The 12,179-nt window shown below is 41.5% G+C and overlaps 2 protein-coding genes across 9 annotated transcripts in view; one reads left to right on the top strand and one right to left on the bottom strand.

Annotated features, from left to right (window-relative positions):
* Positions 1–4: 4 nt before the first annotated feature.
* MAL2 (mal, T cell differentiation protein 2) lies at positions 5–11,557 on the bottom strand. Its single transcript, XM_042809140.1, has 4 exons — positions 11,347–11,557; positions 9,146–9,316; positions 4,078–4,236; positions 5–1,863 (listed from the first exon to the last, which is right to left on the bottom strand). The coding sequence occupies exons 1-4, from the start codon at positions 11,485–11,487 to the stop codon at positions 1,792–1,794; spliced, it is 543 nt and encodes a 180-aa protein (XP_042665074.1). The 5' UTR covers positions 11,488–11,557; the 3' UTR covers positions 5–1,791.
* The window catches only part of TNFRSF11B (TNF receptor superfamily member 11b), a 100,644-nt gene continuing 99,425 nt past the window's right edge, over positions 10,961–12,179 (top strand). For all 8 annotated transcript variants that reach the window (XM_042809130.1, XM_042809129.1, XM_042809132.1 and 5 more), the window contains exon 1: positions 10,961–11,197. The gene's annotated coding sequence lies outside the window, so the exon portion shown is untranslated. The remainder of the gene's footprint in view (positions 11,198–12,179) is intronic.

Below are 12,179 nucleotides of genomic sequence, written 5' to 3' on the forward strand. Positions count from 1 at the left end.
CATAAACATTTTATGTAACTTTAATGCTGCTTAGATAAGCCTGTTAAACATTTTCATCCATATACTCCAGTGTTACTGTACATATTTTATACAATATGAAATATTTTTTTAAAGTATATGGCTCTAGATAAAACATTCACAAAACAAGTTCCAATGCAAGTAAAGGATTAGAAAAGAAAAATCAGGCAGAGTACAAAATCTTTGTAAGACAAAAACTTTAGAAAACAAGATATACAAAAACATCCCTCTGCAGTAATTCAGGACTGAGTGGTTCCAGAAGTTGGAAAGGCTGCCACTCAGTGCTGCGTCATTGATAAAAATCTCTGTGCTGGGTCAGCAGGGACTGAAGGACTCCATGAGGTTGGCAGCTTTCAGAGATCCTTGTTCCTGACAAATTTGGCAAGTACCTTCCATAACAGGCTCTCACGTTGGTTGGCTCAAGGAGAAAGAGCAGGTCTGGGAATAAGGAACATCCTGTCTTCCCTCACCGAACCACTGCTGTTCTCTGTAGAATTCTAAGGTGCAGTCTCTGCAGAAGTGTAAGGTGCAACAGCAAGCAGCAGTGAGCAAAAAGTTCTGTGAATGACAGAGAACTCTTATGCTCCCAGATTATTAATTTGGCACTAGCGACAAGAGTTGTTAAGGAGCAGGGCACAATGCTATATTCAAGTTAATTTTACACTTATAATTGTGTCATTACACAACTGGAATATTCAATTAACCTTCCTTTCTGCCAAAAGCCAACTCTGTAATGGGCGGACTGCTTTGCATTTCACTGCTTCCAGAAAGATGTTGTTGCATAGGCATCTGTCCAAATAAAAACACCTTTACACAATACAACATCAGGATGTACCAAATACTGCACTGCAAGAATTGAGGTCAGACAGTAGTCAACATTTGGTAACATTCCATTCAAATGATGTTGACTCACATAATAAGTAACAAAAGCAGCACTTAAGTTACAAAAACAAAGCTGTATTTCCACAAAGTAAAACAGTGCAAATATTCCTGTCAAATTTATGCCACTTAATATACACACACACACACCACACAAATGCACTGTTTGTTTTGCAGTATAAATAGATCTGATTGAGCTGATTTTCTAAAACTAATCAACTACTTACTTTTTAACAATCCCAGACATTTTCCATTTACAAAAGAATACAATAAGCTGGAATGATCAGATCACCATAGCTGAATATGGTTTGTAAAACAACAATGAAAGATTGCACTGGATGGATATTTAAAATATTGTCTCTGTACAAAGTTAATAACACATACTAAGCTGATGTCACAGTCAGATTGGACTCTGATCATGCAAAGAGCAGCACACACAAGATCAGTGACACTGCAAAAAGCCTCAAGGCCCTACCTGTGTGGAACACACTGTAATGCTGCAGCACACGTAGAGCCCAATCCCAGGCCTTTACAAGGGGGGTAGCTTTTTTAGCTGCCTATGCAGGTAACATATCTGTTTAGTTTCAGTTTTCTTCCTGTTCTTCTGGTTTAGCACCAGAATTCTGTTATCTACTAGTAACATCTGTTTATCTCTGAACTCTGGATTACAGTTCAACAAATAATGTTTATAAGGAGTTCTCAATGAAAGTAAAAAATAAAAAAAGGAAGAGACAGAAACTTATATCCTGTTAAATAAATCCTGATTAAGAGTTATTTGCATTTCAGCACTTGGAAACAAAAAAGTCTTTTTAGAATTACATTACAGTAAAACAGACAAGTAGTACTTAATTTGATCTGAAGCAGAACACTCAGGAATCAGAGTCTCTTCAACTGCTATAGTTTCCATCTCCTCAATGCCAGGGCTGTGCTGAAACCATAACAAACAGCTGTGGCAAAGGCAAAAATCTAAAGGGTGAGCAGGAAGAAAAGAAAAAAGAAAAGAAAAAAAAGTGAATCACACATTATATTGCTCTACTTTTTTTTTTTTTTTTTTTTCCTATTTTAAATTAACACAAATGCCACAAAAGGTACCTCCCCGATGGTAAAGATAACTCTGGGATCCTCCGAAGCTCTCTATCATAAACTCTGTTTTAATCCCACATCACTGTTTTTAATTTAGTTGCTAGTTGCTGAAGATATTTTGAAATAGGATATAAACAGAACATGTTTGTGGGTCATTGTAGAAATTAATCGCACGTACTTCCATCTTATATTTCAGTTTTCTCTTATCTAGACTGGTAACCTATGATTAGTGTTTGATTAGAAAGTATCCAGATGAATGCCTTCACTGGCAAACAATGAAGCAGATGTCCCTCTAAACAGCAGAGCTCTTTACTTGCAGAAAGAAAGAAACAGATTGAAGTTGGGCCTTGTTAGCCAAAAAAAGAAGACATGACAGCAGATTATTGAGAAATGTCAGGAAGCTGCTACACTCAAGAAATTGAACAGATAAGAACTGCAGATCGTGCCATGGCAAAAGTGAATATGTAATATAAACAAGAAGGAAGAAGTTAGAAACTGCATTGTTGGAAGTGATAGTTTCTCATATTGTCCAGTACTGATCATGGACACTTTCTATTAGAGCATATAGAAAAAATACAAAGACACTAAAAACTACATCATCTGATCCACCATCTCCCAGCATCTCTTAATTAACAGTGAAGGTGAGTTACAAAATCATGTCCTCTTACTCCATCTTAGCAGAAATCCAAGGGTTATGAAGTACTGAATTCTCCTTAGAAAAAAAAAAAAAGTATGGAAGGAGTAAAGAGTCCTTGTATTTCTCAGTATTCTGCTGTCAGAGAAGATAAAATATTTTTCTTCAGTCACACAAGTTACCATATATCAAGTAAGATCTGAACACATTGAAACAGGGACTGAGGAGCTACTCTAAAGCTTGGAATTTCAGATGTATAATTAATTCAAAGCTCTCCCCCAGTTTAGACACAGTTGAGAGACATCACTTGTCTACCAGCCATGGCCATACAGGAATTTGATGTGCTGGACTATGTCACTGGCAAGTGGGTAATGGTGAAGGACTTGAGACTGACATGCTCAACTCGCCCTTTCAGCACTTGGCTTGCCAAAATAAAAGGCCTTTCTTTTCCCCTCCTGAAGAGAGGATGTAAATCTTACACTTTGGGTTTATCCATTTTGATCCACTCTTATATGAGCTGAAGGTATTTCCTGAGTAAAATTTATGGTTATCTAATTTTGAGGACAAGAGATACCCCCAGAATGATTCAGAAACTTAGTAAATGTAAGAAGTTCCTTTAAGTATGTGAGATGCCCTGGAAGATGTAAAAACAAACAAACAAACCCAACAACCCAAGCCCAAAAATACAACAAAAACCACACCAACCAACCAGCCGACCAACCCAAAACACAAAACAAGCAGTAGTTTCGGTTCTTCAGCTTAATTCTGCTGGCACACCTTTAGTTGCCACTCAGGAGTCCAGCCAGGGAGAAAGCTAAAGCTTTGTGTATTTTCTGGCTCAGCAATGCACACTCACATCACCAGATACAGTGATTCAGCAATGATGCAATTATAGCAATAAAAAGGGGATTGGAGCTTAGATCAATATAAGCTCTCTAATCCTTATCACTGGAGATAGCATGCCCCTTGCAGCTACTTTTTATTTTTATCAGAAAATACACATCTGGAGCTTCATAAGGAGCTAGTCCAAGATTCTTTCCTACAGCATGCTCAGGACTATCTAAAAGGTATCAAAAAAACCCAAGCAATTACAAGTTTGAGAGCAGGCTTGAAAGTCGTACCTGACGCTTTGATGAAGGCTCAGTTTTCATCTTTTTCTTCTATTCCAATACCCAGCATTGCTTTTACAAGATATCTCATCTAAAAACTAGATTTTGTAGCAGTCACAGACCTGAAACACCACTGTGAAAAGTATCATCTAAGCATCTCTCTCATGAGGCCCCATTAATAGATAACTGCACTTTTTTTGCACTTTTGCTGCTTTAAGAATGTTTGCTGTTTTCAAAGACATTTTTCTTCCCCACAATCCCTCCTCCTATGCCAGCTCAGGTCCCAAGTTGAAAGGCTGGTTACCAGCAGTTACAACAATTCCACTGCCAGATACAAGTTCATGAAATACATACCGATGCTGCTACGCTTATGTTATATTCGTGATCACCTAGAATCTTCACATATGTTGTGGAATTTAATCTGCGAGGGTAGTGATGCAGAGATGTAGTTGCTGCTTGCAGTAGAAAAGCTCCAAAATAAAATACAAAAGTAGCACCATGGAAAAGAAAGTCCTGAAAAGCAAATAACAGGTTCAGTATGGGCTGCTGTACTCAATTCTTCTAGTCTCAGCATAAATAAAATCCAACACAGAAACATGAAATGAATAGTGATAACAATAGTTGTTCATAAGCTATGTTTAAGCATGACATATTTTCATATCTGCCTGCAATTACAAGTAACTCAACATAATTAGAAATAGAGGGCAGCACTCCCTCTTCCAAACCCTGCATTCTTTCAAATTAAGAGGCAAGCACTCATTTACATGCACATATACTGACCTTTTAAAATCACTTTAAAGCTAAAAGTGGGCGCTCACAGAATTCTCCCTTAGTGAGCATTAGGTTAAAAACATTAGGACACATACAGGCCAGCTCTGCCACAATACAACCAGTACAAGCTTGCAGTCTCAAAAATCCCTTCTCAGCTAACCTAAACTCCAAAAGCACCCCCTTACTTGTTTCAATTTTGATTCTGGAAATGCCCAGAAACACACCAGCCCTGACACAGCTGAAATGTACTTCTAGGCACACAGTCCAAAAACTGAGGCACTTCTACAATTCTTTCTGACTTCGCCCTATGCAAAATACAGTAGTCTGGAAGTACTTCGTGATACTGCTGAATAAAATGCCTGGGTCTTGAGAGGAGTTGGGCGTTGCTTTACATTCATATCTCTCCTAGCCTTCTCTAGGCAATTCTCTGCTCTTGGATGTATACCAGTTGAACACAAGGTTTAGACATCTGACGTTTCTGGGTTCTAATGCTGAAGTACATGAAAAACAGCTTTGTTGCCTAAATCGTTCTATGGGTTGAGTTTCACAGTGTTCCATGCAGAAAGATCCGACCCATTCCAGAACGGTTTCAAAATGTGCAAAGTATTCTTCAATAATCTCCCTCTGTTCATTTTACAAAGCAGACATTGGCAAAACACTCAGTTCCTGAGTCCACACAACACATGCTTTGTGCACGCACATATGCAGGTGTGCAAAACTACAGACATTTTGAATATTACACACAAGTATAGGTATGCCTGTTGATGACAATCACAATAAATATTCCACATCTCACACACTAATGAATTAATTACACACCCGTAATTCACACGTGCAATTGGCTACCAGTATGTCAGGAGTGAGAACTTAGGAAGCATTCCATGTGACTCATCGCAACAGCAGTCAGCACTCAGATGCACTGGAAGTTACTGTGCAATACCCTTATCTACTGACCATCTGATATCAAAGTAGGAATGTGCTGCCTTTCCCTATTCGGAGAACATTTCCCTGTTCAGATAATTGTTTCTTCATCGGCATTAGGTTCTTTTTATTGAAATAATTTCCTTTTCAAATTAATCAGTTGCTCCATATTTGTTAGCAGCTAATGCTGCATGCTGGTCAGTTCTGTAAGTTATGATACGAGGTGCAACTAAAGTTTTCGATTCCATTTAGCCAGGAAATAGTTTTCTCTTAATTAAGAATGGTTTCAGGCTAAGTCTTTGCAGCAATTCCCAACTTATGGTCTAATTCCCAACTTCCATACCAGCTGCCTTTTTTCTTTTTTCCAGTCATATTCCAAAAGGAAGTAATCAATAGGAGATCCACCGACATGCACAGAACTAGGAGAAGAAAAAAGGGCAGCAGGTGGCTGGATGTCCTTCATGCGCCAGGCTTGCCAAATCTCAAGCTTTGACCATGATACATGCCCTCAGTCTCCAGGTCTTCTATAACATCTGTTACCTCATATTAAAACAGTAGGAACCAGCAGCTCTCTGTGCACGGGAGTTCAGGAGCACCAGAGAACTCCTGCAACTAAAGGAAGCACTTCTCACTACCAGAAGCATCTTTCACACCACCACCTGCACGCACCATGTCAGACCACACGCAGATGTCGCTGTGTGACAAATACCAGATCCATCATGGCCTGACACACAAATCTCATTGCACAGGTTTCCAACAACACAGAGCTCTGCACAAACCCACAGATAATCAAGGACATTTCCTATCGGTGGGCTACTGAGTATGCAACTACTTCAGTGTTACGGCTGCACACATTTGGCACTACAGCTCACCGAGAAGCACAGACAGATCCACGAAGAAGGCAATGCTGACTGTATACAGGAGAGGCATTTTCAAAAGACAAACTCTTTAATTTCCTCCATTCTCCTGCCGAGCTCTATAATTTTCTTCTCCTGGCAGCAATTACAGTGAAGCTATACAGCATCAGTAAGATTTTACATTCATATGGTTATTGTTTCTATAACCAAGAAACCCAAGATGTTATTGCTGAAAGGATATATATATATATTTAAAACAATTGTGAACCTGCTACCTAACTCTCCACTACATGACCACTTGTATCATCACTGCAACCTCAAACAAAAAATAATCAGTACCAGATCTGCACGATATGTCAGTTCACAAGTCATTTTGTAAAGGAGTGCTGTGAGTCAGGTCATAAAGAATGCTATTTGTCACACCATCTGGTTTGATACAGAGCGATGTACTAAGCTTCATGTTTTTCACTAACTTTTCACTGTGCAGCATCATATTCTTTTTAAGTATGAGTTCAGTGGAGCTAATTATGCCATGATGTATTGTCAAATGTACATCTGTAAAAATCCCATGCTGTCCTTCAAATTCACACTTCAACTTCCAGAATCTGAGCCAATATCACAGAATTGTAGGGGTTGGAAGGACCTCCAGAGATCATTGAGTCCAACCCCCCTGCCAAAGCAGGTTCCCTACACCAGGTAATATTTCTTCACGAATCTATATATGATAACATTAGAACTCTAACATAACCAAACCATGACTCTATCCATTCTGATGTAATTGAATGACTTGTATCTTCTGAGTCCTATTGCAAATTCAATTTCTGAAGTAGCAAAAATGCATATTTACATAAATACATGTCGACCTAAAATAAACAGGCATACCCTTTTACTGAATAATTAAAGTAATTCTGGTAATTACTTATTTGAAACAAAAGGTAAAATCCTTGTGAAGTGGTACTTCACTTCTGTCAAGTTGCAGAACATTTGTATACCTCAGAACAGTGGTCAAATGATGCACCTAGTGTTATTTTTGTACAAGACTGGAAGAGGGTGGATTTCAGCTACCATGCTAGAGCTGAAAGGATTCACACTACATTTACCACAGTAAATGGGAGTTATTAGTTATTAGTTATGACAGTTTTCTGGAGTAAGTTAGAGTCCCACAGATACAGCTTTTACACAAGCCATCCAGCCGTTTCCTGACATTGAAAGTTTCTCAGTGATTTATCATGCACAAGGGGAGAAAATGAACAGCACAACCTAGCACTGTCAGCATAAAGCAGCCAATGTAGAAGACACAATGTTGCTTAAAGATGAAGATTTTCAATCTATAAAAGATTATGCCCTCATCCAGCAACCCTTAAGTAGATTCATAATTGTAAATTGGCAAATAGTTTCAATGAAACCCAAGACACTATTAATTTACTTAAGTGATGCACATGCTCAAGGCTTTGTTGCATCATAATTTGTGAGGATGTCATAGCACAAATCCCTGTAAGGCTCTCTGTTATTGTAACTCATTATTAGCTTAATTACTGCTTGTATTTTGTTGGAAAGCTGAGACTGAATGCACATTTGCTTTAGTAGCATCCTGCTCATTTCAATATAATCCAGTTTGTTACCATCAATGGCATTTGAAACTGTCAGAGCCTCAAACTTATGAAGCTCTATGACTTTGCTTTTAAGAACATTAGTCTCAAGGAGATGTCTGTTAACAACTAGAACACATAAACACTTATACTGATGCTGAAGGACACAAATCCAGCTACGATCAAAAAGTGTCAGTAAGAAAACTAAGGGACCTAGGAGCAAAGTGAAGGTGATCAGCAGTTATAAATAAACATGCTTTAATATTTTACAAGTTTTTTCTTTTGAAAGATTTTTTTTGATGACTCACACTTTGATGACAGTTTAGCCACCTGTTATTAGTCATTCCCATTATTATTAGAGCCATACCACCATGCATCCAAAACTCCAAAGTAAAAAATTACCTTATGACAACCAAGGAGTAGATAAATTAGCAGCCAATAAGCCAAGATATCTGCGTGGCTGGTGAAAAACAGAACCACAACTTCCCTTTTCAATAGGAAGGTACAGATTGTGAGAACTTCTGGCACAAGCCACAGCGCTCCATTAGAGCATGAATTAAGTCTTGTCTTCACACCAGACAGAAACTGAGCAGAGCATAAGTCTGTAGTCTCTCCAAGATTCCTCTAAAGATGACAAACACCTCCTACAAAAACGTTAAGCTACACCACACTGCAGCCCATGCCTTCTTCGACTATCTAAGCTTAACAGCCAGCTGTCAGTGCAGCCCTGGCTTTAAGGAACTGACCCACAAGGCAGTTGAAGACATTCTTAGGAAACAAAGGAGGCAACCTGGGCGCTTTGGTCTGGTGCTATCCAGACAACCACATCAGACAATGTATGCAAAAATATTTGTAATATTTTCAAGGAAAATATTTACCTCTGTAGTAGTTGGAAAGTATTTTTTAATTTCCAGTTCATAATTATTTCTGACCATTTAAATTAACTTATTTTCCTGCTTTACTAAACTAGTTCTCGTCCTGCAGCTTATGCCTTTCATTTGCTTACAGAGGAAGAGCACATTGTTTCAATCACTTTCAAAAGCTAGGTACTTCCAGCCTCCATTGTAAAAGAGGTCCTTGTCATCCTTGTAGTCTAACTCTGTTCTTTTTCAGTTCTGAATTCCTGTTAAACAGAAATCCATACATTCAGACTTGGCGTATATCTCATCAAAACATTTTCAATTTATAAAACAGAATATATATTTTTTACAAATATATATGAACACATATCTTATTTATATTTCTATATATTTATATTAAAAATATATTTTTAAAATATCTTACTGTCTGGTTCCAGTTGACTGCAATTCTGTTTGCATAACCGAAGAGAAACACACAGAGGAACACAACGGACAGGAACCACGCAGTCACTGCTACAAACATTACCCATCCCTGCAGCAGTGGCAGTGGAACTTGTGTAGAAGCTACCAAAATCCAGACTATTGTTCCAAACAGCTGTAAGGAAAGGAATACAGGTGATGAACTGAGAAATAACTTTCAATTTTGTCCTCTCCCCCCAATTAGCACTTTATTTATCAGCACCTTGTATCACAAATCAAGCCCTGAGATTGCTTTCAGAAACCTAGAGGAGACACTTCAAGAGTACTCCTTCCACTACTTGAAGTAGGGAGCTTATGTAAACAGGAGCCCCTTTTAACATGGGCAGGTGGTAATAGGATGTAATGGGGTAGTAATGGGGGAAAGGAGATTTTGATCAGATGTCAGCAGGAAATTCTTTATTCAAAGGATGGTGAGGCACCGGCACAGCTGCCCAGAGAAGCTGTGGATGCCCCACCCCTGGAGGTGCTCAAGGCCAGGTTGGATGGGGCCCTGGGCAGCCTGATCCAGTCAGTGGCAGCCCTGCCCATAGCACAGGGTTAAAACTAAATGATCTACAAGGTACCTCCCAACCCAAGCCATTCTATGGCTCTGTGATTTCTAAGAGCCCAACTGCTGTTCTCACAAACTATAAACACTAGGCAGTGGCTTGACAAAGCCTCTCTTAAAACAGTCTTGAAAAAGGGACTGATGAACTCAGGTAACTTCCGTGCTGTTGCTGAATATTTTAATATATATATATACACACACTCTCTGAAGTTAGAATGATAGGGATACACATCAAATTTGGATTCAATCTCATACTGTTTAGTTTTGTAGTTGTAATCAGATGAGACATATAAAGGAGATGAAATGGCATCGTCTTTTTTAATGTATTTGTAATAAAATACTGAAAGAGAATACATTAAGTAATGAAGTGTAAGAGAAAGCTAGACTAAGAGTAAGATGAGTTATAAATAATGGTGTGTTGACTAGAAAAATACACAGCTTTCCAGAATTATTGTTAGCTAGGGGAAGAATTCAGCAGTGCTAATTTTCTTTTCAGCATACAGATCTAACAGAATGATTAGTGAGGATACTGTACTATGATGATCTGATGGAGAATTTACACTCTAAGGTTTGCCTGGCTGGCCTAGCAAAAGATACCATCTCTCCTGCAAATCATGCCTCTTTATGATACCTGAAAAAACAAGTAATTAGCATCCTAGGTGTACTCATTTATTATGGAAAGGTCATAATCCAACCTGCTGCTGGATAGCTACAATTAATTTCAAAGCAAGCTACTACTTTCTTGCTCAAGTCCTACAGATTTAAAACTACAAGCTCAGAGGCTACGCCTTCAAAGCCAGAGAACTTTCCTTGAATAGAGGTTGGAAAGGAGACATCTTCCAAAAGAAGCCGCTACAAAATTAGTTACAATCAGTGACAAAATGAGTTGGGTCCTCTCTAGCCTTACGTTGCAGCTGCGTGCATGTAAAACGCATGGGTAGCCTCAGCTCAGAACTTCCAGCAGTTCGTGGATGGGCCTTCAGGTTGCTCTCGGGGGTCCCGTTTTTAGCTGTTGTGCAGAACCAACCTTTCTCCAGTTTCACCAGACCGCAGGTACAGCTCTGTTATGTACAGACCAGCCAGCGATGGGCAGCGAGGAAGCAGAAAGGGCAGCAGGCAGTGTGTGCTAATCAGAACGCAGACGCGTACGAAACGCTCCCACTACTCAGAAGGTGGAACTTTGTACCTTCATAAAATGAGCTGTGCCAAGATTCTTCCCCTCCACACTACTCGTGCCAGACACTAAACTCAACGGACATCAGCCCTATCTACTTCAACACATCTTCCGCACACGCTAAATGCACTTGAAGGAGTTCGCACAGAACCCGTAACACGACCAGCGCAACTTTTCAGGGTCGGTTCTTGGGTGCGAAGCTCGCACACAGCCGCCCCGGCACGGCTGCACGCACAGCTCCGCCTTTCCCCACACGGCCGCTCACAAAATGGCAGGTGAGGCGCAGCGCGGCGCTACGCACGGCTGCCCACGCGGTGGAGCCGCAGCCAGGAGGGCGCGAGTGCGGCAGGTGGAGGCGGCGGGCAGGGAGGGCAGCGAAACGCCCGACGAGGGGAGCCCGGGGCAGCCCGGCCCGCGCACTCACGATCTCCAGGAAGATGAAGGCTCCCGAGTAGGTGCGCAGGATCTCCAGGCCGGAGGGCAGCGTGACCCGGGGGGGCGGGAAGTAGGCGACGGTGTTGGGAGGCGGCGGCGGCGGCATAGACGAGGATCCTCTGGGCAACATGTTGCTGCTGCTGCCGAGCGCGGCGGGGACGCGGAGCCGCGGGCAGGTGGGCGAGGATGAGGAGGAAGAGGAGGGCGGCGGGAGGAGGGAACAGGTGCGGGCGGGCCTCCGTGCACCGCCCCGGCCGCCTCCCTCTCCTGCCCTCCCTGCGCCGGGCCCGCCCCGCTGCTGGAGGGGCAGCCCCGCTGCGGGCTGTGCTGGGGAGCAGCGCCGCTGGGGGTGTTGGGAGGCGCGCAGGGTGTCTGCGGGATGGCTTAGCATAGAATCAGAGCTACCGCGCTTGTCTTCTCCGGAGCGAAAAGACCCGACTCCTCAGTGTCTCCTCACAGAGCAGGTTCTCCAGCCTTTTGGTGATCTTCATCCTTTGGGCCCTCTCCAGACTGTTCAAATGGTATCCTGGGTTCCATCAGAAGAGGGGTGGCCAGCAGGGACAGGGAGGTGATTGTCCCCCTCTACTCCGCTCTTGTGAGGCCTCATCTGGAGTACTGTGTCCAGGTCTGGAGCCCCCCGTACAAGAAAGACAGGGATCTGTTGGAGAGGGTCCAGAGGAGAGCTACAAAGATGATCAGGGGACTGGAGCACCTCCCCTCCGAAGACAGGCAGAGGGAGCTGGGCTTGTTCAGCCTGGAGGAGAGAAGGCTGTGGGGTGACCTCATTACAGCCTTTCAGTACCTAAAGGGAGCCTACAAACA

Source organism: Centrocercus urophasianus, unplaced genomic scaffold (genome assembly GCF_019232065.1).
Source record: "Centrocercus urophasianus isolate 14NV4802_14NV808 unplaced genomic scaffold, USGS_Curo_1.0 seq_11, whole genome shotgun sequence".
Taxonomy (NCBI): Eukaryota; Metazoa; Chordata; class Aves; order Galliformes; family Phasianidae; genus Centrocercus; species Centrocercus urophasianus.